This window comes from Diceros bicornis, chromosome 34 (assembly GCF_020826845.1).
Source record: "Diceros bicornis minor isolate mBicDic1 chromosome 34, mDicBic1.mat.cur, whole genome shotgun sequence".
NCBI lineage: Eukaryota > Metazoa > Chordata > Mammalia > Perissodactyla > Rhinocerotidae > Diceros > Diceros bicornis.
This window is the reverse complement of record NC_080773.1, coordinates 19,378,993-19,402,850: the sequence shown is the minus strand read 5'-3', so window position 1 is coordinate 19,402,850 and position 23,858 is coordinate 19,378,993. Positions and strand designations below refer to the sequence as shown.

The 23,858-nt window shown below is 60.6% G+C and overlaps 1 protein-coding gene across 2 annotated transcripts; it reads right to left on the bottom strand.

The window, feature by feature from the left end:
* Window positions 1–254: 254 nt before the first annotated feature.
* Window positions 255–23,811, bottom strand: CLASRP (CLK4 associating serine/arginine rich protein). 2 transcript variants are annotated; one of them, XM_058529546.1, is made up of 21 exons: window positions 23,766–23,811; window positions 22,658–22,785; window positions 15,647–15,744; window positions 14,998–15,099; window positions 14,687–14,766; window positions 12,541–12,625; window positions 10,888–11,036; window positions 9,734–9,830; window positions 8,699–8,777; window positions 8,545–8,618; window positions 7,221–7,262; window positions 6,097–6,312; window positions 5,688–5,981; window positions 3,817–4,074; window positions 3,399–3,438; window positions 2,997–3,057; window positions 2,699–2,757; window positions 2,569–2,615; window positions 922–1,004; window positions 618–642; window positions 255–405 (listed from the first exon to the last, which is right to left on the bottom strand). In XM_058529546.1, the coding sequence occupies exons 2-21, from the start codon at window positions 22,754–22,756 to the stop codon at window positions 363–365; spliced, it is 2,031 nt and encodes a 676-aa protein (XP_058385529.1). In that variant the 5' UTR covers window positions 22,757–22,785; window positions 23,766–23,811; the 3' UTR covers window positions 255–362. The 2 variants fall into 2 exon arrangements, with proteins under 2 accessions (XP_058385529.1, XP_058385530.1); XM_058529547.1 differs by lacking the exons at window positions 255–405; window positions 618–642; window positions 922–1,004 and having other exon boundaries at window positions 3,395–3,438.
* Window positions 23,812–23,858: the final 47 nt, after the last annotated feature.

The window sequence follows — 23,858 nt, the reverse complement described above, 5'->3', positions numbered from 1 at the left end:
AGAGGCCCCTGGGCAAAGTCCTGGCCCGTCCTCCACATGCTGTGCTGGGCCCTTTTCCCACCAGATTGCACCCCTGCCCTCACGGAGCCGCAGCCGGAGCGGTCCTGATCAACAGGAGCCGCCATGTAGACACGCAGACTGCGGGCAGACTTCCCACACGGCAACGTGGCGCCTGCCCCCTGAACCCAACACGCTCCCTCCCAGCTGGCCCTGCTGTTGGTGGACACCCCCCCACGGACCACACTGAGGCCAGGTGAAGGGAATTAAATAACATGTGATTTTATTTCATTCGAGAGAAAACCAGCAGCCTCACAGCTTGAGCCCTCACCCCGTCCCTCATCCCCTGGCCCCCAGGCTTCTGTCTAATGCCGGTAGTGGGGGCTTCGGGACCGGGACCTTGAGCGCCTGGGGAGAGAAAGTGGAGGGGTCCCTGAGTGTTGGGCAGGAAGCAGGGTGCCCTGCCCCATGCACTCCTGTGCACATGCACCAACACGCTTGGGGATCACTGGGGCTTCCGCGATCAAAGGATGAGGCCCCCTACAACTGGCGGGGTGCAGGGTGGGGCCCTCCCGCCAGAGGACAGCTAACTTCCCAGGGAGCTGGGCTGGCCTGCTTACCTTCGGGAGGAGCTGTATTCTCGACCTGGAAAAAAAGGAGGAGGTGACGACAGAGCGAGTGCCCAGGGCCAGGAGCGGGCCCTGGCCTGGGCGGCTGCTGGTGTCCACAGCTGAGGCTGCAAGCGAGCGTCCACCAGTCCACTGCCCAGACAGGCACCCGCGCCCCTCAGCCCATGCCACTGCCCTGGGAACGAGCATTTCTCCTAGCGCCTGCAGTTCCCGTGTGACTGAAGCACTCGTGCATGCACACATGTGCGCGCGTCTCCAGCCCGGCTCTCCCATCAGGGAGGGTGGGGACACTCACTGTAACGGGGGGAGGGCGAGCGGCTCTGCCGGCTGTACTGGCGTTCCCATTCCTCTCTCTCCTTCTCTCGGCGTTCCCGCTCCCTGCAGGGGAAAGGGGGGAAGGGTGACCACGCAGCGGGGTCCCCTGCCCAGGGCTCATGCTTCCAACATCCTCATCCCAGCAGGAGAGGAGACCTAGCGGGCGGGCGCTGCGGCCACCCAAGCTTGGAGGTGAGGACACAGCGCAGAGAGGGGTCGGAATCCCAGCCTGCCTCTGTCAAAGGCTCGCTGAGCACAGAGGAGAGCTGGACAGTTCGCTCGTTTCCCGTCAAACTCGGGCGCAGTCTCGGCACAGGGACTTACACGTTAAGTGCTTAATTGGCCTTTGTCACAATGACCAGATTTGCAACCCCAGCGGCTACATTTATCGGGCGCCTTCTCCGTGCCTGGCCCTGATCTCGCTGCATCTCCCAACGAGCCTGTCAGGTGGGACAACTAGTCCACCCCGTGTAGCAGATGAGCAAACTGAGCTGAGGCAGGAGAAAGGCCCATGGCTGGGGGCGCCGGGGGCGGCATCAGAACGCGGCCTGACTGACCGCCACGCCGAGTCCCGGGGCGCTGCGCTCCTCCCTCCTGATGGAAGCACACAGCAGCAGACGGGCGTGCGATCAATGATAACACCCTGCAGCAGCAGCAGCTCCGGGCATCAAGCCTCCCGCATGCCAGGCCCCACGCTGGGGCCTTAAGGCAGGGCCCTGCAGAGGCGGGTACCTTATTACCTCTGTCTCACAGAGAAAGGAGTCGGGCTCTGAAAGGTTAAGCTGCTGTCCGAGGACCCGCAGCAAGTACGGGGTGGAAGGAAAAATGAGTAACAGATGACACAGCCTGTCACTGACTGACCCCCTCCTGGCCAACACTGAGCACTACGGGCTCCAGTTCCGCCCACCGGCCCTGGGTGGGCCAGGGCCTCACAGGTGCGAATCCCCAAGCTACCCTGGGAGGTTGGCACCGAGAGGGCCACACAGAGGGAGGCAGAGCTGGCAGTGGACCCCAAGTCAGTCTGACCCAGGCCCCGAGCCACTCGGCTCTGCAGTGCAGAACGGGGAGGGGAGGAGAGGAGAGGGGGATCAGAAGGGAGAGAACAGAAGCCCCGACCCCACTGGGCCAGAGCCCGCCCCGGGGCTGCCGGGAGTTCAGTCGTTCCAGAACATTCACGGAGCACCAGCTCAGTGCTCCCGGGGCTCAGCATGGCAGGCGGCCGGCAGCCAGCCCTGCCATCTCTGTGGGGACCCCAACAGTGAACGAGTAAACGACACAGACAGTGCAGGCCAGGGAGGGTCGGTGCTATGAGGAAAATGGAGCGGGCTGGAGGACAGAGCGTGCAGGGAGCTACTCTAGACCAGGTCAGGGAGGCCTGGCGGGAGGAGCAGGCTGGGGAATCTGCGGAAGAGTGTCCTGGGCCCAGAGAACAAAGGCAAGGCGGGTTGAGGCTGGAGGAGCAGGGATGAGAGAGGAGGCAGGGCCAGCGCGGGGGCGCGCCCTGAGGCAGGCAGGTGCCCGAGGGCTCGGGCAGGCTCTAGCCAAGGAGCCCGGTGGGGGGGGTGGGGCAGGCAGCCCTGAGGCAGGCGGCTGTGGCCCCCATACAGGGAGCGGGGGACGGTCTTACTTCATCCGGATCTTGCGGGCCATGGCGCGAAGCTCATCTTCCCGCTCCTGCGACAGAGACAGAGCCAGAGCCGGCTGTGAGAGCGCACAGCCTGAGGGCCCCACCCGAGCCCCGCCCCGCCCACCCTTACCTGGCGCTCGTGCTCCTGCTGTATCATCTTCTCCTGAGCCGCCTTCTTATCCGCCTTGACTGTGGGGAGGGAGGGACATGGCGGCTGAGGGGAGCCCTCGAGAGCCCCCCAGACGCAGAAGCTGAGCTCAGAGAGGCCAACCAGACCGCCAAGGCCCTCAGCACGGTGGCCAGAGTGGGTGCACAGCCCCTCCTCCCCAGGTGCCTCGCGTGCACGCAGGCCTGTCCAGGAGAGCGCAGCGACCCAGGGCCAGGCTGGGAGGAGAGCAGCTGGGAGAACGGGGCGGGGAGGGCCATACACTGCCTGTTCAGCGCCTTCTGCATCCTCAGCTTCAGCTTCTCCTGCGGCGTCAGCTTGGCCTGGGGAAGGGGAGCAGAGGCAGGAGAGGGGGTGGGTGTCCGGAGCTCCCACCACCCACCTCTCCAAGAGCCTGGGACTTGCGGGGGAACGTGGGAGGAGGGGCAGGCTGCGGACACCCGCCACAAGGGTCTGGGAGGCCCCGGGACAGTTGGAGCCCCAGTGGACAGTGAGGAGGGGAGGGAGACACGGCTCTTGTGGGGCCAGAGCCCGCCCAGCCCCCTCGATCCCCGGGGCTGGGTCTCTCGGCCCACCCGGGGCCCCCCTGCAGGCCCACCGGGCCCAGCTCTCGGGCACTGCTGCTGGCGGGAATTAGACGGGCGAGTTCCAAATTCTTACTGACTTTGGCAGCTCCTGTCTCTTTACCAGCGGCAGGCTCGGTCCTGGGAGAAGAAAAAGGTAGCTGCCACCGTGACCCCATGCAGCCTCAGCACCCCCTCGGACCAGAGAGCCTAGGTCACAAGCCTCAGACAGCCCAAGGAGAGACCACGCCTTCTGGGATCCCTCAGGACAGGGCCGTGTCCGCCTCTGACCACCCAGGGCAGAGCTCTGTCCCCTCAGACCCACTCTCCCAGGTCAGGGCCGTGACCCCAGACCCCCCAGGGTGAAGCTGTGTCCCCGTGAGATCCACTCTCCCAGGTCAGGGCCAAGTCCCCTAGACGCCGCAAGGCAGGAATAAGTCCTCTTGCAAAGAGAATAGTGGGGTCGCCCTGCTCAGCTGAGGCCGACAACCCTCTTCCCACATCCTTGCCCCTGCTCACTTTTTCAGCTTCTCGCCCACAGCCGGGGACGCCGCCGGCCTGGTCAGCTTCTCCCTGGGGGGTGATGGCGAGTGACTCTGGCTGCGGCTACGGCTGCGGCTCTGGCTGCGGCTGCGGCTCTGGCTGGGGCTGCGGCTGCGAGTCAGGCTGCGACTGCGGGACGGGCTGAGGGACCAGCTGCTGCGGCTGCGGCTACTGCTGTGGTGCCGGGGGCCCCGGCCGCCCCGCCTGTAGCGGTCCCCTGAGCGGGAGCGGCTCCTGGGGGCACAGGGGACAGGAGTGGGGCCGTGAGGCTCCAGCGCACTCGGTTGCACACCCCTCGCCCTCGCTCGGAACCTGCAGGCTTCCTTCAGGGCCCTGTGGTGGGTCCGGGAATGACTCTCCACCCCTCTCCTGCCACTTGCCGCAGGAATCCCCCTGGCCACTCCCTGGCCTCGCTCAGTCCCTCCGCAGAGACCACCCTCTAGATACAACCGCCCTGACACGGCTCCTGACTCCTCACTCACCAGACACCCATTCACCCCCTTCCCTAGGCGCTGACTTTGGAGAGGGTGGGGCCTGGCTGGTCGGCTCCGTCCTTGACATGCTGTGCCCCGCTCCGGGCACCCAGGAGGCGGAAGCTCATCTTCACCCGCACCACCTCCTCACCTCGCAGGAGTCCAGGGTCTCAACGCCAGTGGGGCCCACCCCCTCGCCCCAGTCCCCACCAGTCTGCAGCAGAGACCCAGCAGGCCCAGCCTGGGACATGCAGCCCCACTGTTTCTCTGCTCAGGACCCTGGGGGTCCGCAGCAAGGGCTCACCCCGAGGCCGGCATTCAGGTTGTGACCAGGCCCCCTCACTCCCCCAGCCTTTCTCCTGCCCTCACCCTGGATCGGGCTACAAGGGAATAACCTGGAACCAAATCTGGGCCACACACTGATCCTGTCAGGGCTGTCCCAGGTTTTCACAACATCCAAGTTTGTTGACAATATTGAGAAAACAAGAGCCGTCCTTTAAAAATCCAGACTCTCAACTTCGCTCAAGAAACCAGAAGACTGGGCAACACTGGGCCTGCCACCAAGTGGCCAGTGACCCCATCGCGTGTTCCCCAGGGCCCACCTGGCCCCTCTATTTTACCTGCCAGACCCCCTGGGCTGCTGATGTTGGATCCAGGCCACAACGACACAGGTAATGATGCTGACAACACAGCACCTACCAACTGCGGGGCCCTGTGCTAAGCACTCACAAGGGTTTACTTATCAACCTCCACAGCCACGCAATGGAGGGAATGCTACCTCTGTCTTACAGACGGAGAAATGAGGCCCCGAAGGTTCCTTAGCAGGGCTGGAATTGACACCCAGACAGCTGCTCTGCGGTCCACGCTGCGTTCCCACGAGCAGCCCTGACCCCCTGGGGAAGAGGCTAGGAAGAATGTCCCAGGCCCTAGACGCTTTATTTCCTCCCCATCTGCAGAGCTCGCCTCAAACCCTGCCTCCTCTGCAAAGGGTGGCCTTGACTTTTCTGTCCCCTGCCGACCCCTACTCGCGAGTGCACGAGACGTCTCCCCATGGAGTGCCCCAGCCCTAAGGCCGGTCCCCCCGCACACCACACGACACCTGGAGCGTCCATGCACCCCCTGCCCCTCAGCCTGGGACCCCCAGTAAGGAGAGTAGCTCAGTCTCCCGCCCCACTGTGCCCCTGAGATGTGACTGTGCCCCACCTCATGTCACCACGCCTGGAGCTCCCTCAGAGCGGGACACCTACTCTGCCAACCTCACGCTTCCTCACAAAAGGGCATCGGCCCGCTCTCTTCCCTCGGAGCCTGGTGAGCTGAGACAGAGCCCTGCCCACGCCCAGGTCCCCCACCCCCTGCACACCCGGCCACACGCACCTGCTTCTGCGCCGGGGCCCGTAGCCACCACGCCGGGCAGGCGAGCGCGAGTAGCGGGGTCCGTCCCGGGAGCCCCCGCACGAGTGGCGCCGACCACCGCTGCGGGACCGAGAGTAGCGCCGGGAGCGGGAGCGGGAGCGGGACCAGGAGCGGGAGCGGGAGCGGGAGCGGGCGTGGCGGCCGGAGCGGTAGTAGCCCCCGCCGCGGCGGGAGCGGGAGCTGGAACGGGAGCTGGAGCGGGAGCTGGAGGTCCTCGAGGCAGAGGAGGAGGAGGAAGAGGAAGAGGAGCGGCGGCTGCAGGCGGGGCACGGGGGGCCGGTCAGCGCCGGCCTGGGCCGAGGCCCCCCACTGCCCCGGGTCCCCCCCACGGTGGCCAGGGCCTAGGGCGGGCAGCGTGAGCGTTACCGACCGGGCGCTGGCATTACGTCCCGGTGCGGGGCCGCCAGGCTGGGGGGGTGCGGGGGGCTTCCCTGTGGCGGCCCCTGATGCGGCTGCGGCAGCCGCGGCTGCGGCGGCCTCCTCGTCGCTGCCCCCAAAACTGGTGATGAACGTGATCTTCTCCTCGCGGCCTGGGGTCGGGGAGCGGGAGCGGGAGCGGGACTCGGAGCTGGATTCGGAGGGTGACCTGCAGATTTGGGCGGGGGGGAAGAGGGGCTCAACCTCGAGCCTGTCTCCCAGAGGACCACAAACATGGCAGAGCGACAGACATTCGAACAGTGTGGCCCCGAGCAAGAGCCGACACCAGCACAAATGACAGAGCCCAAGGGTGGGCAGCCAGCCAGCCAGCCAGCGACACAGGGTCTGATTCATGACCATGGGGCCTGTTCAAAATTCCGACGAACGGGACTGACAGAGAACTGTACTGATTTTACGAGGCTATTAAAGAGGGATGAGCAGATCTATATACCTAATGTGGAAAGATTTCCTCAATGCATATGTCAAGTAGGGGGAAAAAAAGAAAGTTCTAAATATGAAGTGTGGTACAATCTCATTTTTGTAACACAAAACCCTGACACCCCTCACAGCTCCCATGTCTTGAGCACTAACCTGCGCCACACATCCCACCCAAGGGGATAGGCCTCACCCCACCCTCCCCCAGAAGCCCCGAGGGCAGGCCCCTCCAGCCCATTCTGAAGGGGAACTGGGGTCAGACTGAGGTCTGCCCCCTCTCCAAGCCCCGGCCCAAACCCACCACACCTGGGAGACACACGTGTGCAAGGCTGGGCCATTTCACGCCTGTTATTTCTGGGACTTCAGATTAAAGGGACTTTTGCTGTCTGAGTCACACCTTTCTGCCATGTTTGGTCATTTTTAACACAAGACTGCATTACGTTTGAATCAGAAAATTAAAGGAGGTCCACATTTAAAGAAAAAAAGATTGGAAAACAGAAACCTGATTCAGACCCACAGCTGACACCGGGTGCTAAGACCCCAGGACACCGTCACCCGGTCCGTGATCTCAGGGAGGCCTACGGGGGCGACCCCTCCACCCCTTCACCACCACCATCAGCTCCCTGGGCCCCTGGAACTCACCGCTTATAGGGGTCATAGGTGGGGCTGTCTCGGCGGGCATAGCTATGGAGAAGAACAGAACAAGTGGGGCCTGGGATCTGAGCAGGCACAGAAGCACCAGGCGCGGTGAGGAGGGGGCTGCCGGCCAGGTTACCGGCCGGCCTTGATCCCTCCACCTGCCCCGCCTCTCATCTGTCCAAAGCCTGAACCCTGGCTCCACCCCACAAACCATGTCCCAGACCCAGCCTGACGCTGAGCTACAAGGACCTCAGCAGCCTTCATCCTGCTTTGCCTCCAGACCCCAGACCGGAAGCACCCCTCTTTACACTCAAGGCCCTCGGGTCTGCTAAGTGGTCCTGGCTTACTGATGATGACAATGATAAGACTAGAAGAGCTAACAGGTCCGAGATGCTTGCTGTGTGCCAGGCGCTAAGGGCTACACTTGGACGAGCTCAACTGCTCTTCCTGACAACTCTGACATGAGCACTACGACTATTCACACTTCACAGCTGAGAAAACTGAGGCCCAGAGAGGGGAAGTCACTTGCCCAGGGTCACACAGCTCATAAACGAAGAAGCCAGATTCCAACCCAGGCCATGCGGCCCTGACCCCACGCTTTCACACACTACACTGACTTGTGCCTCCATGGCGAAGAAGACAACGGCAAGAATCAGCGCAACTCCTTAAGGAACAGTTTCCAGACCCCGTACCAAACCCTGAACCTATGGCGGGTTGTTTAAGCCTCACAGCAACCCTCAACTACTCTCCTTGAACAGAGAAGGTGTGGCAAAAAGAGGCCTGGGTTGGCACAGGGCCGCAAGTCTCAGAGGCTGCGGCAGGCTCTCCTCAAGGTTGCTCTCCACCCCACACAGCCCGCCTCATCTGAACGTGCCCAGGTCCTCGCTGTGGACATGGCACACCCCCCTCCCGGGAGGGAACGGTGCCCCTTTTCCAAAGAAGGAGACTGAAGCTCGAGAGAGGACCTCACTTGCCCAAACCCTGACACCAGGAAGGGGTCAAGCAGCAAAACCAGGTCGGAGTGCAGGGCCAGGCCCAGGCCTCTCGACTCTGCCCTCAACTCTTCCAGCCCCCAACGCCGGCCGCCTGGCTCCCGGGGAAGCTGGCAATGGCCCGAGTCCAGCAGGGTGACGGAGCAGCTGGCAGGGTACGGTGTCCACACACCCCACAGCCATTCCTCCTCTAACCTTCCCCATTCAACACCCGAGAGGACTCTCTCTGCAAGCCAGACACCTGCCCCCGAAGAATCTTCCTGAGCCCCCGAGTCCTCCACCAGAGCCTGAAAGACTGACGTGGGCGGGGCGGGGCACGGGGGAAGCCGACCTACCTGGGTGGGCTGATCTTGCGGCCTCTCAGCCGCTTCTCCCGGAACTCCCTCCGCTGGCGCCGGGAGCGCCGGCCCTGGAGTGGGGTGGAGACCAGGCCGGTGAGCGGGGTCCTCCCTGAGGCACGCCCCCGCCCCTGCCCCAGCCAGGCCTCACCGAGTACATGGCCTTCTCCTCCTCAAGGGCCTTGGCATGCTTGATGGCCTCCGCCTCCTCCTTGTCTTTCCGGAGCATCCTGCGGAGGCAGACAAGGGCCACGATGGAAGAGGGGCAGGCCACAGGCAGAGTCGTCGCAGGAGGACCCCATCCTGGGGTCTCTCATCTGTTCAGCGCTATCATTGAGCACCTACTGCATGCCGGGTGCTATTTTAGGTACTGGGGACTCAGTATTGAAAAACAAAAATTCCTCACTCTCGTGGGCTTACATTCTGGGGAGCACGCAGACAATGACCAATGGAATGTACCACGTGGTAGGCTAGTGAAAACCTCGACAGCAGAGTAAGTCACGGAAGGGGAAGGGAGTGCAGGGCACAGGCAGAGGCTGCTGAGCTGTCAGCAGGGAGGTCAGGGCAGCCACACAGAGAAAGCGACAGCTGGGGAGTGAGCTGCACAGACACGCAGAGCCAACAGCACAGAGTGGCCCAGAGGTCAGATGGGGCCTCGAGCACTTGAGGAGTAAGGAGGCCGTGGAGGCCGGGCGGTGGGGGGCAGAGAACAGGCGGCTAAGACCCTGAGGCCATGGCGAGGACGCTGGCTGCTCCTGAGGGAGGGAGGAGCCACAGAGGGTTCTGAGGAGAGGGTGGTGTGTTCAGAGGTCTGTTAACCAAAACTATTCTATGTGCTCTGCATGGGGCGTGACACAAGGCAGGGGCTCAACCAGCAGCTGCGAGTGAATGAGCCAGTAAAGGCAGCCTCTCCACTAGAGGGTGCTGTCCACCAGGCCGGGAACCTGGGCGCTTCCAGGGGTCAGATCCCACAGGTCACACAGAGCTGGGTGGTGGCCTGAGTTTCTGCACAGGCAAAGCAGCTCACAAGTACCCACCCCATGAGCTCGGGAGCCCGTGTGTGTGAAACCCTCCATGCAGGGCCCGGCACACGAGTGCTCAGAGCAGGGTGGCCGTCAGTACTTGGGGGAGGGACAGAGACACCAGGTCCACAGAGCGGGGAGGGGTGCCAGCCAGCAGGCCTCACCTGACGAAGTCGCCATCAGCCATGCCATAGGTCGTGGCCTGTTTGTTGAGGTCGGCCACCTGCTCCTGGTTCAGTTCGTCCACATCCACCTCCACGTCTGCACCAAGAGAAAGGCTGTCAGGGGCCAAAGCTGAGTGAGGACAGGGGAAGAGGGGCAGTGCTCCAGGAGGTGGGGCGGGGGGTGCCCGCCAGACTGAGGCCTCTGCAGGGGGGAATCAGTCAGCTCATCTCAGCATCCTCAGGCCAGCACAGGGCTTGGCCAGAGGCAAGTACAACCAACGGCAGGGGCTGCGGGGTGGGGGGTGGTGTGATGGAAGAGGGGCCAGTGAGCGGGCGGTGGGGTAGATGAGCAAGGCGAGTGGAGGGAGCGATGTGAGAGGGGGACAGACAGAGGAGGTGGATGAAGACCCAGGGTGGGAGGCGGGGGTGTGGACACAGTTGTTTGGGAGCCTGACGAGTGTGAAGAATAAGTGGAGGGGGAGCCGGCCCGGTGGCGTAGCGGTTAAGTGCACGCGCTCTGCTGCTGGAGGCCCGGGTTCGGATCCTGGGCGTACACCGATGCACCACTTGTCAGGCCATGCTGAGCCCACGTCCCATATAAAGTGGAGGAAGATGGGCACAGATGTTAGCCCAGGGCCGGTCTTCCTCAGCAAAAAAAAAAAGAGGAGGATTGACATGGATGGTAGCTCAGGGCCAATCTTCCTCACAAAAAAATAAATAAATCAATGGAGGGCGGGACGGACGCTCTACATATGTATGAATCAGGAGCCAGCTGGCTGCTGAGTGGGAGGCGGGTGGATGGTTTGATCAATGGGTATTTAGGTAGCAGCAAACTAACAGCAGGGAGGGGATGAGGGATGGCTCTGTAACTGGACGAACACTTGTTTTCCAGAGAGAGAAGGAGGAGAGACAGAGAGCCTGCGCAGGCAGAAGAGCATGGAGCCAGAACCTAGGTGGGGATAGTATCATAAAAGCATTGTCCTAGAAGTGAGAAAGGGGAGAGGGACACAGAGGGAGGCCAGGAGCAGAGGAGCACATGAAGGAGACAGGGAGGACCGCAGGAGGCTGGACTGCCCCGGAGCAGGGGCGGGACGAGACATGGAAACGATGCCCAGGGACTGCGGGGGGGGGGGAGGGCAGAGAGGGGACCCCACCGATGTCGGGGATGACCTCATCTTCGTCCGAGTTGCTCTCCTCCTCAGCTGGCGACTCCTCCTCCTCTGGCTTCTCCACCACCTTCTCCACCTCAGCCACCGTGCTGTCCTCGTAGGTGTAGCCAATGGAAGCCTTCTTCTCTGCCAGCCTGGGACGGGGGAGCCCGTGAGCCAGGGCAGTGCCCAGGGGAGAGGAAGGCTGCAGGCAGGACACACCCCACGGCCGAGCCTCGAAGGCCCACACACGGAGCTCCCCACGCAGCGGCCTCTGGAGTTCCACGGCAGCATGGCGCCCTCGCCTCCAGGCCCCCCTCACTCTCCCTCAGCCTAGAACCCTCTGCGGCACCTCCACCGGCTCCTCCCTCTTCCTCCAGGCTCCAATGCCCCCTTTTCCAGGAAGTCCTCCGAGTGGGGTCAAACACCATCCTGAGCTCCCAGCCCCACCCATGTTGCGTCATTACTGTCGGGGACAGGTCTGTCTCCCCCACCAGATTATGAGTCCCAGGAGGGCAGGGCCCAGATTTATCTTGGGTAACGACATGGCCCAGCTTTGCCCAGAACAGAGCGGGGGCCTAGTGTACGTCCACTGCTGAATTAACTTAGTCACATTCCCTGTCCCTGAAAGTGGGGTCTGGGATAAGGACCAGAGTCGGGGATCAAGGACCAAGAAGCTCCCAGTCACGTCCGTGGAAACTTGAGATGGAGGAAAGGAGGAGACACTTAGGATCCCAAGGGGGGAGCCTCAGCAGCAGGAGGAAGGAGTCAGGGCCCCAGGACCACTGCAGAACACGTGAAACAGCGGTGCTCTGGAGGAGGTGAAGGCCGTCCCCAGCAGGGGGAACAGCATGTGCCAAGGCAGAGAGGGAGCACGTCCGGCCAGACCGGGGTGGAGAAGAGAAGCGAGACTGCCCCACTGCTGCTCTTCCGAGATGCAGACGGGGTTCTCCCTGCACCGGAGGCTGCTCCCAGGGGAGGCCCCACATCTCCCAGCCACTCCTCAAGGGACACAGCCTTGAGCAGCCCTCTCCAGAGTGACAGCTGCTGCTGACTGCAAGCTGACCGCCCGCAGGCCCAAGACAAGACTTTACAAGTTCCATCCCCTGTGGTCCGTGGAGCTCCAGGCAGAGGGGACTCCTGCCAGCCCGTCTCAAAGGGGAGCACCCAGGCTCAGAGAGGGCAGGCCTGTCTCCCTGGGGGCCTGCTCTCACGGCACCTCCCACCACTCTGAAGTTGAAAACACACTGTAGAGGGGCCCGCCCCGTGGCTTAGCGGTTAAGTGCGCGCGCTCCACTGCTGGCGGCCCGGGTTCAGATCCCGGGCGCGCACCAGACACACCGCGTCTCCGGCTATGCTGAGGCCGCATCCCACATACAGCAACTAGAAGGATGTGCAACTATGACATACAACTATCTACTGGGGCTTTGGGGGAAAAATAAATAAATAAATAAAATAAAACGCACTGTAGAGGTTTCTCAGAAACCCTTCCCCTCTGCCACCGTGTCCTCCTCTAACCATTTATTAAGTGAGCACCTATTGTGAGCCAACACCGGCTCCAGCTTGGGGAGACCACAGTGACAGGACAGACAGGCCATGCCCTAGGGGCTCGCAGTCCTCCTGCCTCACTGAGCCCGGCGTGCCCCAGACCCAACTCACTTCTTCTTCTCGTCCTCACTGGGTCTCTGCAGGCCTCCGTACAGCTCGTCAATGTAGATCTGGTACAGGCACTGCTCCTCCGAGACTGCTCAGGGCAACAGGCATGAGGGTCAGAGTGGGGCGGGGACACTGGGAATTCCGGGGGGGGGGCATGAGAATGCAGTAGGGCAGGAGAGTGGCTGTAACCCAACTGCAGCCGGGGACAGGGTCACCGATTTCCTGACAATCACAAACTGCAGGAGGGCCCTGGCTCCACCACTGACTTGCCATGCAACTCTGGTCACGGGACTTAAACCTCTGTGCCTCAGTTTCCTTTTCTGTAGAATGGGACCCCAGTAGAGTGAGCATTTGGTACTCGGGCTCCCAGTGGAAGGAGGCCTTTGGCTGGAGCCTCTGGAACCATACACCTATCCTGAGTGCTGGCCGTCCCCCGGACCCCCATGGGTCACCCCACTGTGTGCCTCTCTGGCTCAGTTTCAAGTAAGTGGTTTGGGGCCACCTGGGCTCTCATTCACCCACAACAGCCAACTCAGGGGGCTCAGCAATGTACCAGAGCCCTCCCCAATCCTCCCCTCGTGAGACATGTGCCCCTGACTTGCCGTGGGCCCCTAGGCAAGTCCCCCTCTCTTCGTGAGCCTCCTTTTCTATCTATAGGGCGAGCTGGCTGGGCCAGGTGAGCCCAGAGGTGACACAGCAGGGCCCTCATGCTCCAGCAGCCATTCTGGTTCTGGCCCACGGCTACAAAGCCCTGGAGGAGAGGGCCCTGCTGACCTGTCTCACACCAGCGGCCTCGCTCTCCCGGCCCCAGGCACACAGGCCTCCTCCCCCACAGGGCTGTTCTCGTGGCCGGGGGTCCTGCGGCATACCTCTCCCCACTGGGGCGCTGCTATGCACCCTTCACTGACCCAGCCTCGGTCTAGCGCCTCAGAGAACAGCGCACAGCCTGTCTGACTGCCTTAGTTGGTCCTAACCATCCACTTTCGTGATTACATGGCTACTGCTCTCTCCCCTCTAGACCCCTGATCCTACAACAGCGCCTGACACACCACAGGTGCTCAGGAATTGTGGGGATGAATGGATAAACAGTCAGACAGAACGATGGGCCACTCCGGCTCCATCACCAGGAATCCACGTGGCCTTGGATGAAGGCAAGAACGACAGCATCAGTGATGATGACTCCCCTGATTCTAAGGCCTCACTGATGGCTAGAGTTCTGGCCACCTCTGACCTGAGAGGTGCTAAAACGCCTATCTCAGAAACAAAGAAATGTGGGAATAGTGACCACAGGGAGGCCTACTGTGCCAGGCTCAGTGCCGGGGTGTTATGCAGCCCTCACTGAACCCTCACCACCACCTTCTCCAGAAGGGCACCGAGACCCACCAGGCTAAGGGACTCATGAGTGGCCCGCTCCCCCTAAACTGCACGGGGAAGCCCTGGGCGGGGGAGTCTCAGAGTCCTCGGCAGGCGAGCCGGAGTTTGGAGCCGTCCATGAGGAGGCAGCAGTGGTTGAGAACACGGTGCTCCCCCCAAACCCTGAGCCTCAACATCCTCATCTGTAAAATGCGGTATCATCACCCCCAAGCCACTGGGTGGCTGTGCAGATGTAATGAGATAACACAGACAAAAGATCCCAAGTCTGTCGGGGTCCGAGCACCTCCCGGGGCAAGCCCAGAGTGGGAAGGCCTCTCTGAGCCTCCGTTTTCTCATTTGTGAAGTGGCAATGGAGAAAAATCCTGGACATACACGAACACTTGGCAAATTGTCAAACTCTGTCTAAATATTCACTTAAATATCGTCTTCAGGGCTGATGTTCTGACCCATGCAAGCAGGGGAAAATGCACAGAGGAAAAAAGTATGTTCTTGCCATTTTCCCCAAATTTTTAGGAAAAAAGACCATCGAGTCAGAGGGCATGGGCTGTGGACGGGACCGTGGCAGGACCAGTGAGTTCTGCAGACAACTCTCATACCAAGTCCAGAGCTGGAGGCCTTGAGACAGAGAGATGTGGACGGAGCGAGGCCATGACAGCGCTGGGACAAACGCAGGGTCCCTCAGGAGAAAGCACTGGGGGACACCTTCCTTCCCAAACGTGCCTAGTCTTCCCGTCTCCAGGGACCCCCAAACCCGCCCTCTACCCCGACCACTCACTGCCGGCAAAGTCGTTCTGCACCAGGCCACGGTAGCGCTCGTAGTTACACTTCCGCTCGTCCGACTCCTGTTCTGGGGAGCTTTGGGGAGGGCGAGGTCTTGAGATCAGAGGGAGAGGGCAGATCCCACCCAAGCCAGCAGGAGGGGGATGAGGGACCTGGCTCAGGTTGGAGGTAGGGGGACCCCCACTTGCACGCCTCCTTTCTTGCCAGGCAGGGGCCAGGCGGGGAAGGGCTCGGGAAAGAAGCGGCGCTGCTGGGTCGGACCCCCCCCCCCCCACTCCCCGGCAACCCCATGGGGAGGCGGCTTACATGGTGGTGAGCAGTGGGGGCGTGTAGTCGGGGATGTGGTCCAGGTGGGCGCGGACGTCGAAGCGGTCAATCATGTTGTTGGTGTCTCCCTGCCAGGGCATCCTGAAGTGGGGAGCAGGGGAGCAAGGAGCTTAGGGTCGCCACTGCCTAGGACACAAAGTGCCCGTTCCCTGCCACCTCAAGCTCGGGAGCCTGGCCCCCTACCCCCATCTGACCCCCAAGCCAGGGCCTCCTCCCAACCCCCGCTCAATCCCTTACGCAGCAAGCCCCTGAATCCACATTCAGGGTCCTGGTCTGAATGGAGCCCCGGGAAAACTGAGGCCCTATTTCTCAGAACCAAGCAAGAGTGGGGAACTTGAACCAGGTCCTAGGTGCCACCTGCTAAGCCCCAGTCACATCAAAACATCCCCTCTGACAACCTACTCCCTGCTTCGTCTGGGCCTCTGGCCCTGGCCCCGGCCATTCCCCTCTAAGTCCCCCAACCACCACTGCCCCCTGGGGCCTCCATCTCAACCCCTGCCGGCTCTCCTCAGCCAGTGACTGTCACCTTCCCATGCAGGCCAACCCTTCCTTGCCTGAGTCCCTGAGGGTCTGTCCACACCCCACTCTCAGTCACAGACACCACCCTGCCCCCCAAACTCAGTCTTACATGTTAACGGGGCTCTCGGCAGCCAGGGCGACTGCTGAATCCAGGTGCACCTTGCAAGCTCGGCCGTGCACCTGCAGGAACTGGGCCGGGTCCTTCTTCTGTAGGGACGGACAGGACGGCGGTCACCACCCAACTGAGCCCCAAGCCTGCCACCCCCCGCACCCCCAAGCTCAGCAGCGACTCACCTCTGATGTCAAGCGGGCCACACTTCAGAGGTAAACCAGCCCATACAGGGGTGGCGGCACTAATGGGGCCACCTAACCTCTGGGAACAAAGCGGTGCCAAGAGGCTCTCCGTCCGCACGGCCAGTACTGACACCTCCCTCCCTAAAACGTTACCCCCGGCTCGTCACCCCACCCACCCCAGGGCCGCTCATTCAGAGCCCAGTGTGAACACATTCGCCTGGAGCGGCCTCTGAGACACCAGGCCTGCATAAGCACATGAGAAGATGATCATGTCACTGCTCCTCAGAGAAATACCCGCCAGAACCACCAGACAGCCGTCACACTCAGCAGGACGGCTAAAAGGGAAAGGACAGACAGCACAGAGCACTGACAAGAACGTGGAGAGAGGAGCTTCTTCAAACAGTTAAAGGAATGCCACCTGCCCCAGCAAGTCCACTCCTAGGTCTCTCCCCACAGACACTGCACAAACGTTCCCAGCAGCGCCACGCACAAGAGCCCAAGGTGCAGCCACCCAAAGCTCCGACAGTGGACGACAGAGAAACAAAACGCGGCGCCGCCAGACAAGGGAATACTGTTTGGCAATAAAAAGGAAGGGAGTACGATCCAGGCCACGACACGATAAACCCTGAGAACACTATGCGAGGTGAAAGCAGCCAGTCACAGAAGGCCACATGGCGTATGATTCCATTAACGTGAGATGTCCAGAACTAGGAAATCCAGAAACAGAAAGCAGATGAGTGGTTACCCAGGCCTGAGAAGTTGGGGGGCAGGGAGCAAGGGGACTGACTGCTAATGGGTCCAGGGTTTCTTTTTGGGGTCATGAAAATTTTCTAAAATTAGATTGTGGGGACAGTTGCACAACCCTGTGGAAATACTGAAAACCACTGAATCCTACGGTATGTGAATTATATCTCAATAAGGCTGTTTACAAAAAGGCACCAAGATGGAGACGAATGTCGCCTGAGTCTACGCCCCTCAGGCCTGAGCCCTCGGGGGTCACAATTCCCGGTCACCACAACCGCAGCAGGAGAGGATAAAATCCAGCAGCAGCTGCAGCTCCCACCGCTGAGCTTCCGAGTGCGGGCCCGGGCTGAGCTCCAGGTGCATGCCACTTCAGGCACCCACAGGAGCCACGAGACGGGCTGCTGGTGCCGTCCACTAAGTCCCGGCCAAGCGCCGGCAACGCCTCCCCAGAGTCCACCCCCACCCACCCCGGGTCCGCCCAGCACCCCCTCTCGCCTGCACCCCTGGCCAGCCTCCTTGCAGCTCCCCGCTGCCCCCGTGCCCTCTGCAGTCCACTCCCCACACAGCGGCTGGGGGTCCTGCTAAAACCTGTGAGGCCACGTCCCTCTCTGCCTTCTCTCCCCACTCGCTCCAGGCACCCCGGCCTCCACGCCACGCCTCGAACACGCTGGGCCCGCCCCACGCTCCGCTCAGGACCTCTGCGCTTGCCCTTCCCTCGGCCTGCAACGCTCCTGTGTGCGGCTGCCCCTCACTTATTCCAGACCTCCTTCTGGAAGCCTTCCCTGTCAACTCTATCTAAGTGGCTCCCCTACCCCTCATGTCCTCTCACTCCTTAACCCCACCTGTTTTCCTCAGAGCACACCCCCCCAGTACCTGAGATTACACCTTACACCCACGGACCACCCGTCTCCCACACTGGAACGTAACCTCCGTGAGGCAGAGGGCTCTGCTCTGTTCCCTGTGGTATCCCTGGCACCTAGAACAGGCCTGGCCTGCAGCAGGCGGGCGCTAGGGGACACTGACTGAAGGAAGACAGGGTGACTTCTCACTGACACAGGGGGAGACAGAGTCCCTGCAGGAAAACCCGCCAGCTTCAGGTGTCTGAGAGCCTTCCCTTCCTCACTGTCCCCAAATCCCACCCCAACCCCAGCCAGCAGATGCGCAGCCGTACCAGCCACCGCCAGGAGCTGAGCGGACACTCAGCAGTGACCACAGCCAATGTGGGGCCCCTGTCCACCCTGCGCCCCCCACGCGCCGGGTGCCGGCCGTCCTCATTCTCATCTCACACCTCTTGAAGAAGCTAGGGAGGACACCCCCCAGACCCAGGGGCCGGCCGGGGGCGCTGCTGGAACCCACTCCTCCCCCGCACCTCGCCCGCTGCCCCAGCGCCTCCTCTCAGGCCACACAGCTCCTGCAGCCCAGTGAGGGCCGCTGGCCAAGGCCCCCACCCCTGAGGCTGCTGGAGGCCCAGTGCCCAGCTCCCGCAGCCAGGAGTCATGGGACAGACTGCAAGTGGACTTTGGCCGGCACTGGCCCCACAGAGTGGAAACAGCCCTGGGCTGGGAGCACAAAGCTGAGCCCAGGGCCTGGCTCTGTGGGGAGATTCTGGAGAAGCAACGAACCGCAGTAAACCCCGGCACGAAACTACGTGTTCTGTGTACATTTTCTCACTCAAACTTCTCACCCGTGGGAGCAAGGTGCTACTCTTAGCCCCCTGTTCCAGATGAGGAAACTGAGGCTCAGAGGGCCGAGGCCCACTTGCTCGAGATACACCAGCAACAACCAACCAGGATCTGAACCCAAACGGGCCTTACTCCAAAATCCACTCCTTTTTTTTTAAGAGTAATATTTTCTTATTATGGTAAAAGACATATGAAATTTACTATCTTAATCACTTTCAAGTGTTCATACAGTAGCTTTAACTACGTGCACCTTGTTGTGCAACAGACCTCTACAACTTTTCCATCTTGCAAAACTGAAACTCTCTGCCCACTGAACAACAGCTCCTCTTTCCCGTCCCCACGGCCCCTGGCAACCCCCGTGCTATTTTCTGTTTCTACCGGCTTGACGACTTCAGATATCTCATATACCTGGAAACCCGCAGAATCTGTCTTTCTGTGACGGCCTCTTTCACTAGGCCTGATGTCCTCACCCTTCCTCCTTGTTACAACACGTGTCAGAATTTCCTTCCCTTTGAAGGCTGACTAACATCCCACCATACGGACATGCCGCATCTTCTTTATCCATCCCTCAGTCCACTGACATTTAGTTTATTTCCACGTCTTGGCTATTGTGAATAATATTGCAATGAACGTAGGTGTACAATCATCTCTTCAAGATCCCAAATCCATTCTTAACCACTGACTACCTGCCCTCCAAGATCAGACGGGTCAGAAGAGTTCACGGAGTCATTCATTCAGTCAGTCAACTGTTAAGCAGGCACCTCTGTGTGTCAGGGCCTGTGCTAGGGCCAAGGCAGTGACTGAGACAGCCAGCCCTGCCCTCACGGCTCACAGTCCAGTGTGGAAGAGAGAGCCGTCACACACAGGGATGACCCTGAGTCAGCAGCACTGGGATGGGGGACCTCAGGGGGATGCCTGTCTCAGCCTGGGGTGCAGAGTTGCCTGGGGCTGCCTGGAGGAAGAGACACCTCAATTGATTTAACCTATCTCCCACTTTCCTATCAACAGGGAATTCTGGTTTTTTACCCAAACCACTGATTAAAGAAGAAAAGTTGACTAGGCCAGGAGCAATGACAGAGTCAGGTCACCTAGGGAGAGAGAGCAGGCACCAAGGACAAATGAGGAGCAGAGAAGCCAGCTCTGTGTGGACACAGCCATTCGGCCACATCTACCTCAGCCTCTTCAACCCTCGCCCCACAGCCTCCTCTCTTGGCCCAAGAATAAGATGAGAGACCCTTGGTTGCAGCCCCGTCCCCTCCTCAAAACAAAGCGGCCATCAGCCCCTGCCCAGCCACTGTGCACAGCTTGGCGGCTCTGATTTGAATGCTGATCACGTCCAGGTCGGGGACAAGGGCTGCTTGTACAGGCCTGCGCCACGAAGCTCCCAAAGACACTGGTTCTCGTTCTTGCAGCCCTTCCCCGTCACCCAGTGAGAGCGGCTGGTCATCAGCACTGCCCCCAAACGGAGAAGACAGCCTGGGGAGCTACCCCGCTCACAGAGATGAGAGCCTGGAGTCCCAGGCCCTGCGAGTGACCCAACTCCAGCCTTCCCTCTTCGACATCGTCCACCGACCTGCATGCACATTCCAGCTCTAACCGGGAATAACTTCAACAACAGTAAGAGCCAGCATTTACTGAGCAAGGGACCGGGGCCGGCCTCCGCTCAGTGGTCTCCGTGCCCAGTTTCACTGAAGACTCCAATGGCCCTGTGAGGGGGGGCTCTTGCCCCCACCACTGGTGGCAGACCATTAACTGGCAACCAACATCCATTCCCCCGCCTTCGACAGTAACAGGACTCCTAATACATCTGGCACAAGGCCACCCAGAACCAAGTCTATGCCTCAGCCTTCCTCGCAGCTGTATACAGGTGACCAGGGGACCAGTTTCTGGCCAGTGGAAATGAACGCAATTGTCACAGGCAAACATCTAGAAACTTCAACAACTGGCATGAGCACGTTGGCCCCTTTCCCTCCCTTCCTCCTCCCTGCTGGATGGAATGAAGACACGATGGCCAGAGCTTGAGCAGCCCTCCTAGACCTTGAGACGACACTGGGAAGGAAGCCACGTGCAGCTGAACAAGAAAATGGTCCCTGAGCAGCAGGGACCATCTCTGGACTTGTATGTGAAAAGGAAATGACCTTCTCTCTTGTTTAAGCCACTGAGGTTTTAGGTCTCTGTTATTCACAGCCAAACCTGATTCTACGTGCCCCATCACTGCACACACAGAAGAAACCAGGCTCAGGGAGACAGCCACTCGCCCAAGGCCACACTGTATCTAAGAGGAAGAGCTGGAATTTGAACCCAGAGCCCCACAACTCCAAACTCTAAGCACCTAACCATTTTGGTATTTTGCTCCCATCTGTGTCACCTTGGACAAGTTGCTGCACCTCTCTGAACTTCTATTTCTGCAGCAGAAAGCCCAAGTGAAAAGCTAAAGGAAGTCAAAGGTTGGAGAGTCTGGGTCAGAATGGCAGCGCTGCCCTCTTGCTATGTGACTGTAGGCCAGGACTCGCTGAGCCTCAGTTTGCTCGTCTGTAACATGGAGATAATAAGAAGCACCTCCCAGGCCGGGGTGAGAATGCGATGACGCGGAGAGGCATGTCCAGTGCTTGGCACAGTGGTTAATGCACAAATGCTCAATAGCGTTAGCTGCTATTATCAGCATCACCTCTACCACAGGGATCAACACCAACCCCGCCGGCCTGCTGAAAGGACTAGAAAGAATGTGCCCAAGCAGCGAGCACTGGGCCTGGCACACCGCGGGCCCTTATAACAGGCAGCTACTCACTCCGGAGCACTGACTGTGTTCCTGGCCCACCGCTGGGGCCTCACCGATGACCCACACAGACCCAGGCCCCGTCTCTGTGGTCCTGCTGTAGTTATTCTCGCACCACCAGAGACAGCTCTCCCTCCAGCCCAGTGGTCCCTTGCTGGGTGACACAAGAAGGGAGAAGCTCTCAGAGATCCTTCTCCTGGGGTAAGAGCAGCCTCTGTCCCCTGGGTGACTACGGGGACTCAAAGAAATCACGCATCTAAAGCTCTTCTCACATAGCCTGGGCCCTGAGAGACATCAATTAAGATGGTAACTACTATTGTTAATACTATTTTATTCCTCTGTTCTTTCCAACCGTATTTATTGGGCCCAAGCTTGGGATGCAAATGTGACCCAAATACACCTAGCCCCCAGTCTTACAGAGCTGGATGTGTGTGTGTTAAACTCCACAAAGGGGAAGGACAGCATTTATAGGGGGACACCTGAGTATGGGGCCTGAAGGAAGACTTCCCTGAGGATTGAGATCTGACTGATGAGGAGGAGTTAAGCAGGTATGGGAGGAGCTCATGCAAAGGCCCTGTAGCTGGAGAGGGCTATATGATTCTGGGAGGTAAGCATACTCCTATACATCTTTTGGGTTAGAGAAACTTGCCGTAGGAAGCGAGGAGGCCAGATGGCTTGAGCAAAGGGACGAGGTAGAGAGCAGGGTGGTGTGAGTCTGGAGCCGAGGCAAAAGCCAGACCATGCAGGGCCTTGAAGGCTGTGCTGAGGACCCTGGGCTTTCTCTCAAGGGCACCAGGGAGCCATGGAGGAGCTCTGAGCAACGGAAGGACACGTCAGCTTTGTGCTTTAAAGACCTCTCTGGCCCCCTTGAGGAGGGGAGATTGGGGCATGACTGGACACTGGGACAACAGTGCAGGAGTAAACGGGAACATCTATATAAATATCATCTACCCGGAGAACACACCCTAGTAAACGAGTGTCATTGCAAGCTGGGGTCTCACGAACAGGGAGGAGTTAAACAGGTGAGAGGAGACAGTACAGGCACAGTGCCCTGTGGTGGCACAGATGCAAAGAAGGACAACAGAGCCGCCCAGGGACGACGCTGAGATGCTGGTAGAGGCCAGAACATAAGGACCTTTTAGGTCACGGGACGGAGTTCAGTCTTCTCTCCAAAAGCAACGGAAGCATCAAAGCATCAAACAGGAGAGGGAAGCGGTCAGCGTTCACCTAATGAACACTGACGGCACTCCTACAGGGTGCCCAGCCAAACCCCACGATGACTGAGCTCTGCTAGGCACTGTGATCACAGCAATAAGCAAGACAGACAACGTTCTAGAGGCCAGTCTGTCTGGCCTGCTCTGAGTGTGACAATGACCTTCCCCCTTCCTGCTAACACCAGCTCTGCACTCTGAGGCCACACCAAACAACACGGGAGGCTGCGACTGCGACAAACAGAATGCCTCGGGTGGTCACCAGTGATTACGCTCAAGAAATGAATGAGCAGTCTCCTGAGGAAACAGGGCTCTTGCCTCCGCATATCTTGCCTCCGCCCAGATTTTCCCAGGGTGACCTGGGCCCCACCTTCGGGGGAGCCCCCACCTCCGATGAAAGGCCCGGTACTCACGATCTTTTCATAGTACTCGCGCCTCCGTTCCGCCCTCTTCTTGTAGTCCACCATCATGCCTCGAAGCTTCCGCTCATGCTTCCGAGCCTCGTGCCACATCGTGGTGAGGCCAAGCCTGGGGCCTCCACCTGGGGGACGAGGGGAGGGGAGCGTCAGATGGGCTGTAAAAACCATATGGGCAGAACCAAAGTCACCTAACAAGTTGGTGACAGAGCGGTTCCTAAATGCCGGCTTCAGGGACAGGAAGTGAGGCTGAGGCTGCAGAACTGCACACCAGATGCCCAGCAGGATCCCTGACGTCTCTAATTCTGAAAATCCCCCGGGGGATTCTGGAGTGAGCATCCCCGGGAAAGGAGGCTCCTGGGCTCAAGGAGCTGGAATCCAGGATGAAAGGTTTTGGAATGGATGGAGTGAGCGTTTGAAGATCTGGAGGCAGCTGGGGCCGTCGCTCAAGGGAAGCGGAGGGGCTGAGCGGCTCCCACCCGGGGCCATCCGACGGGGTGGGAATGGGTTGCAGGGGAATGCAAATGAAGGCAAATGGAGGAAGAGGACGAAGGCTTTACGGGAACAGAGTAGTGGCATGTAGGTGGGGGTTGAGGGCAGGTGAAGGGCGCGGAGGGAAAACGACAACGCTTGGGGGAGGAGGGGGAACATGGGGCAGCGCCGCAAAGAAAGATCAGAACGGGGCTGAGGTCCAAAGAAGGAATCTGAAGGCGGGAAAGGGAGCACAGGCTGGGGGGAGGCGGAGCTGGCAGGCGGGGGGGTGGGGGGGTGCTGAGTTTAGGGGCCAGGCTTGTGGACAGGGGCGGAGCACGAGGGTTTAGCAGGGCCCGAGGACCGGGTCCGGACCGGAGGGCTCGGGCTGCTGCTTTAACAAGGGGGCGGGGACCGCGGCAGGCGGCGGGGTCTACGCCGCGAGTTCGGGCCCGCGGCGGCGGCAGGGGCGCGGCCTGAGGCGCGCAGGCCGGAGGAGGTGCGGGGCGCGCGGCCGTCGGGGCCGGGGCCGAGCGGAGGCTCGCAGCAGCCCGGGGAGAGGCCGAGGCACGGACGAAGCCGGGCTGACGCCCCCCCGAAGGCCAGGAGGTCGGGGCCAGCCACCCGCACTCACCGGCTCGTCGCCGCCTCCCACCGCTGCGCCCGCGCGCCGCCCGCACCGGAAGCGGAAGTGGGAGGCCGCGCGAAGGGGGGCGGAGCGCGCTTC